At 39.7% G+C, this 6,000-nt stretch overlaps 1 protein-coding gene across 1 annotated transcript in view; it reads left to right on the forward strand.

Annotated features, from left to right (window-relative positions):
* The window catches only part of DNAH8 (dynein, axonemal, heavy chain 8), a 296,367-nt gene that overhangs the window by 213,138 nt on the left and 77,229 nt on the right, over positions 1 to 6,000 (forward strand). Inside the window, exons 76-78 of the mRNA XM_004673443.2 lie at positions 1,676 to 1,781; positions 3,192 to 3,444; positions 3,558 to 3,748. Of these exons, the coding sequence (XP_004673500.1) occupies positions 1,676 to 1,781; positions 3,192 to 3,444; positions 3,558 to 3,748 (550 nt within the window). The remainder of the gene's footprint in view (positions 1 to 1,675; positions 1,782 to 3,191; positions 3,445 to 3,557; positions 3,749 to 6,000) is intronic.

Genomic DNA, 6,000 nt, shown 5'->3' on the forward strand with positions numbered 1-6,000 from the left:
CATCAAAGCACATAAACAAACATTCCCCTTCCCCAGCCACCTGGACAGACTTCAGCAAGTGTCCCCTGGCCATTAATGCTTGTTTTTCCATATCTTACTGAAAAGAAAGGTAATGTGATTTCATTTTGTTCCTGTGTTCCTATACTGCCACCCAGGGGTGACTATTTTAATGAAAACAATTCATTAGTTATTCACCTGTAAATAAAGCCATCACCCTCATGGGTACCCTATCAGTACTGCAAGCCTGCCAGGACCGTGGCCAAAAACATCAGTCTTAGGAGGACAAGGTACTAGGCTGTTCTTATCCCAGTAACTAACACAATGTATGGTGTGTTACTTGGAGTTAGTATTTCTGGGCCTCAGTTTCCCAGAAGTGAAATAAAGGAGTTGAACTAAATTCACACTGCATTTTCATGAGGATGTATTTCATAAGACTCCATTTAAAGTCTTCTCTGCAAAGTGGCCAGAAAAGCACTTTCAAGAATACAGAAAATGAATACCAGTCCCTGCCCTCCAGACACACAGAATCTAATGGGAGGGAAATTAATTGCACACAGGCTAGCGCTGGCTGAGGCAGGTGTGCAGGTGAGGGCAGCATTTGGCTTTCAGCTGATGACTTGGTTCAGGGAGACTTACTGAAGGGGTATAGTTTCTGAAGCTGTTTATCCAGAAACTTTCTCAAATAAGTAGTTGAAATACATCTTCTTTTAATATAATTCTAAGCACCATGTGTGACTCTGTACAGATCAGGAAAAAAAGTGCTATAAAGAATGTTACTAAGACTATTTCAATGTACTCTCTACTTAGCGAGAATATTCTACCCACGTTAACTTTCCTCAATTTGAAGATTACATTATGGTTATGTAAGGGAATGTTCCCATTCTTAGAAGATTTGCTGAAGTTCCTAGGGGTATAGGATTATGACTTCTGCAAATAGCTTAGCAATAATAATAACAACAACAATAATAAGGATTTGAGAGAAAGATAGTAATAAAACTAAGTATTTGGTGAATCTAGGTGAAGTGTATGTGAGAATTCACACAATATTGCAGTGTTTCTGAAAGTTGAAAATATTTTTAAATAATCTTTAAAAATACATCATTTATGTAAGAAAAGTATAATGTGTAAATCTTCCACTTAGACCCTCTGGTAGAAGGAGATTGAAAGCAAAGGAAAATGGACTTGCATTGGCATCGGAGGTGCCAACCCAGGAACCTGGTGATCGAACAGGCAGGCCTCACTCAGCAGCTCCTATTTGGCTTGGGCTGCCTCTGAATTCTTGGCATTAAGACCTCATTGTTCCTGTTACCTCTAACCCCAGATCAAGTCAGCATTTTTCACAGAGGCAGAATGAACACAGGGCCAAGTGGGTGGGACACTGTAATTTAAGTAGAGATCTCGAGCTAACTGGGCAAAATTATTTTAGCAGGGTATTCTCATGTGTGTCAGTATAAGTGCCATGGTAACTTAATGTGAACAAGCATAATTTTAAAAATTGTCCCGAGAAACAAAACTACACATAGGTAGATTTGACTAATAGTAGTCATTTCTTTTGCCATTTGAAAAACCCTTTGGTTTAAACTTTTAAAAATTAGTCATAAACACTGGTAAATCGAATTTGCCATAATATCTGGCAATTACAGTTCAGAAGGTATTTCTTGTTTCTTAATGACAGGAGCTAGAGTCTGAGAGAGTTAAACTTTTGGAGGATGTGACTTTTAATAAGCGGAAGATGAAAGAACTTGAAGATAACCTCCTCTATAAATTAAGTGCTACAAAAGGTACTGATATTAAGAAAGCAGTCAAATAATAGATTTTGAACAAGGATTTCTTACATCTTTTTAAAAATGCCCTCATGATTGTGGATGCTAGGTAAGAGTTGAGTTATCAATGCAGAAGGCAGAGAAGCAATTTCCATCTAGACATTAAAGAGGAACTGCAGAGAATCTGATTTTTGAATTAGCAAACAGAGTCTGAGCATTTGAGAATAACACAGTTTTCTTGATATAATTGCTCTCTCCTGAGAAAAATAAGGTCTCCCAATAGAGCTAGGTAACTCATAATAGACTAATTTTCTTGCCCAAAAGAAATGAATGTGCCTGATCTATTCTTTTTTTTTTTTTAATTGACACTTTCATTTGGCATTGAAATGCAGTTACCCTACAGGGTTGTGATGCATGTCATTGTCAGAGCTCATGAGCACCCAAAGCCCAGCTCACTAGCGACCTTCCTCTTAGTAGTCAGGTTTGGGTTCTCATTGGGGCAGACAAATTGAAACATGTACCCTCTACAATATAGAAAAAGAAAATTTTACCTAAGGAACTTAAAATCAACAAACACCGTATTGTAGAGCAGGCGAATTACAGCAACCTACTTTCTACCAACAGCTGGCAGTCAACAGAGCTTTAATTCTTACTCTAAAAAAAAAAATTTCACTTCCCAGAAGTACCTAGTACCATAGAAAATGTGCGTTGTTCTCAGAGCACGACATTTAAGGTGAGCCTGGTGCAGGTCTGAGACCTGCCTTCCCTTGCACTGCCTATCAGAGTAATGCTGTGTTGGAGCTTAATGCTTCCCTGCCACCGAAAGTCTCTTTCCATGTCTTCAACTTGAACTTACTGTGATCAACATGTTATTTCCATTAGTAACAAATAATGAAGTCAGTAAAACTAAAGGCAAAAATTGGGATTTTTCCTTCCGGCGAGACACCTCCGCTACCCCCCTGCTGTTAATTACACTGGGCAGCCAGAGTTCTCAGGAATGACTGTCCTAAAAAGCAGGAGCAGAGTGTCCCATTCAGGGGTCAGCTGGCAGCTGTGCTGGTTCCATGTGGATCAGTTCCCACCATGAGGACAATGGCAGTGACAGCTGTCACCCAAGACCAGCTGAGATCACTGGGAATGGATAGAGACATGATTTTGTTTTCAGATAAATATTTGAGAAATGGCGGTTTGTTCTGCCCTTGACTGATACTCTGACAGAGTGGGGGCTACCCCGCTGCAGGAGAGTTTAGAAGGATTCACCATGCGGGAGCAGGGCGGGGCAGTTGAACTAGAAGCCTTTTGATGTCTTCAGATTCTGTTCTCCTACCCTGTGGTCTTTGTTGAAATTAATAAGATGATTTGGGAAGTGACACATCTGGCCTTGCCACTTCCCTGCCTGTGTCTTACAGTCTTCCCTTTGGTTCTCAGGTTCCTTGGTTGACGATGAATCTCTCATCGGTGTTCTTCGGATCACCAAGCAGACGGCAGCTGAAGTTAGTGAAAAGCTACATGTGGCTGAGGAAACAGAGATCAAGATTAACACAGCTCAAGAGGAGTTCCGGCCAGCAGCCACCCGCGGGAGCATCCTCTACTTTCTCATCACGGAGATGAGCATGGTCAACATCATGTACCAGACCTCACTGGCCCAGTTCTTGAAGTTATTTGACCAGTCCATGGCCAGGTGGGGCCTTGCGATGTTCTGCCCAAAGCAGGAACTGAAAAGTTGTGTTGGTCTTTTTATTCCCTTTAGGAATTTCATTTCACTTCTTTGATTTTTTTGGAAATATATTGCAGGTCTGAAAAATCTCCACTACCTCAAAAGAGAATTACAAATATCATTGAGTATCTGACCTATGAAGTCTTCCAGTATTCAGTCAGAGGCCTGTATGAAAACCACAAATTCCTCTTCGTGCTCCTCATGACCCTCAAGATTGATCTTCAGAGAGGAACAGTCAAGCACCGGGAGTTTCAGGCTCTCATAAAAGGTGAAGTGTTCAGAATAGAAGTGTGATATGTAAAGGGTAGTGTTTTGGTATTTGGTATATATACGTTTTTGTGATAAAGTAAGAGAAACTGGATACAAAGTAGAGTTCTTCATACCTCTTTTTTTTTTTTTTTCCTGATTTCCATTTATTTTGTTCTGGTTACTCAAGGTGACTTTTTATAGATCTATATTGATTCTATGATTTTTTGGAGTTACCTAATAAATTTCAGTTTGTGTGGTTGCCTGGGATGAGGAGATCCAAATTCTAGGGGAGGAGATATGATGAGCTTTCAGTGGAAAGAAAGCAATTTCTCAACATAGGATAGTAACGGTATTGAGACTGGAAAAAACTATACACTTGTATTTCATATTTGAGGATTATCATATTAATTGCTTATTTCTATGTTAAAACTATAATTAAGAATACAAAATATTTTCATGTCAATTGAACTAAACAAGTATTGATTGAACAAGTACTTTGTAAACCCACCTTGCTGGTGTTTGGGATACAAAAAGAAAGCAGACATAGCTTTAACAGAAGTGACAGTTTTATAAGGGGAATAGAGATAATTTTTAAAATACTTATGAAACAAGGCAAATTACCTAAGTGTTATAAAAGAGTGAATACAAAGTGTTGGGTATAAAAGGAGGGAGATAGTAAGTATGGTTGGTGAGATCAAGAAAAACTTATTGGAAAATCAAGCTGTAGCAAGAGACTTTTTTGGATTATTTGATACACGAGGAAAGTGTTCTTACTTTTTCTTTGCTAGTTTAGCTATTTTTAAATATTTGATTTAAATATTTTCTTATATCTTTGATTCATCAGCATAGCTCCTTGTCTTTGAATATAGTTTAATAAATCATTGTCTAGTTCTTCCTCATTCCCCCAAGAGAAAAGGGGCATTTGAAGTGGACCCTGAAATATAGGTAGCTATGAGGGAAGCCATTCCATGCTGAGATAGAAAATGACGGGGTGTGTAAATGGGGGAGCCTTAGTGGTTAAGGATTTTATTGACCTGATAAGAAGTAAGAAGTTGTATAAGTTATTGATTGTGGTCTCTTAGGACCTTTTATTGTCCCTTTTTTATTATTGAGATTAATCTGGAAGACCTGTAGAACTAGAGAAGAGAGTTCAAAGGAGTCCACTGTAATCTTCCCACCCACAGAAATGCATTCCTGAACTAGGCAAGTAGAGTAGGAACCCAGAGACGGGCAGCACTGAGAGGTGATGGCAGCAGAGGGCCGGCTGGAGCCAAGAGCCTGGAGCCAAGGTGGATGTCAGAAATGAGTCTTAGATTTCCAGTGAGTGCAAAGATTTCTGGCCTGCTTGGTTGAAAAAGGAGCTCATTGAGTGTCAGTGTAGGAATGGATAAAGAGATTTGGTAACAGTTCCAGACAGGATAGGCCAGGTTTTACGGCCATAAAAACAATTTCCAAATTTCACTGGGTTAACACAGCAAAGACATCCTTGCCCTTCATGCTCTCTCACCAGCGTGCTTGTCTGAGTGCCCGGAATCCAGAGTTCTAACTTCTATGTTACCTAAGTAAAACACACATACAACTGCCTTTAACTTCAAAGTCAGCAAGGAAATGCAATTCCCCCATGTGCCGAGAAGAAAGGAAACAGTCTGATTTCAGACAGCTCTATTGACTAAAGATGTGTTGAGCGACATTTGAGATACTCAGCAGACAGAAAGACTAGACTGAGCAATTTAGAAGAAGTCAGACAATCGCAAAAATGAGGCACAGAAATAACCACCAAGCTGTGACAATGAGTGGAATCATCTAGGAGGAAAACATTAACTAGTTCCAAATTCATACTACCAGCTGATGAGACACAAGGTACTTTTATCCTCCACACCGCATATGTAATTAACATATGTGATATGTAATTAATCTCTCTCTGCTTCAGTCAATGGCTTCCTCTGAACCAGGTGAGATTACTATTTTAGAAACTTTGCACAGGTTTGGCATAATCACTGAAATTTCATCTTTGAATTTATCTTCTTTACAAACATGAACTTTATGACTGGTATTTCAAGGGAAATCAGAATATGTCATCTGGTTCATAATTTTTTTCATCTGATAAACCTGGAGAGGTTGGTGTCTTACTGTGTATGTAGCAGGAAGTCTGCGGGAATGGTAAAGCCAGCGCTGCATTAGGAACCAGGGACACTGACTGGACCTCACCAGACTGGGTCTCACCAGACTAGCCACTCACCTGGGCCTCCCCAGACTGGGTCTCACCAGACT

This window comes from Condylura cristata, unplaced genomic scaffold (assembly GCF_000260355.1).
Source record: "Condylura cristata isolate star-nosed mole 26May11 unplaced genomic scaffold, ConCri1.0 scaffold00001, whole genome shotgun sequence".
Classification (NCBI taxonomy): Eukaryota; Metazoa; Chordata; class Mammalia; order Eulipotyphla; family Talpidae; genus Condylura; species Condylura cristata.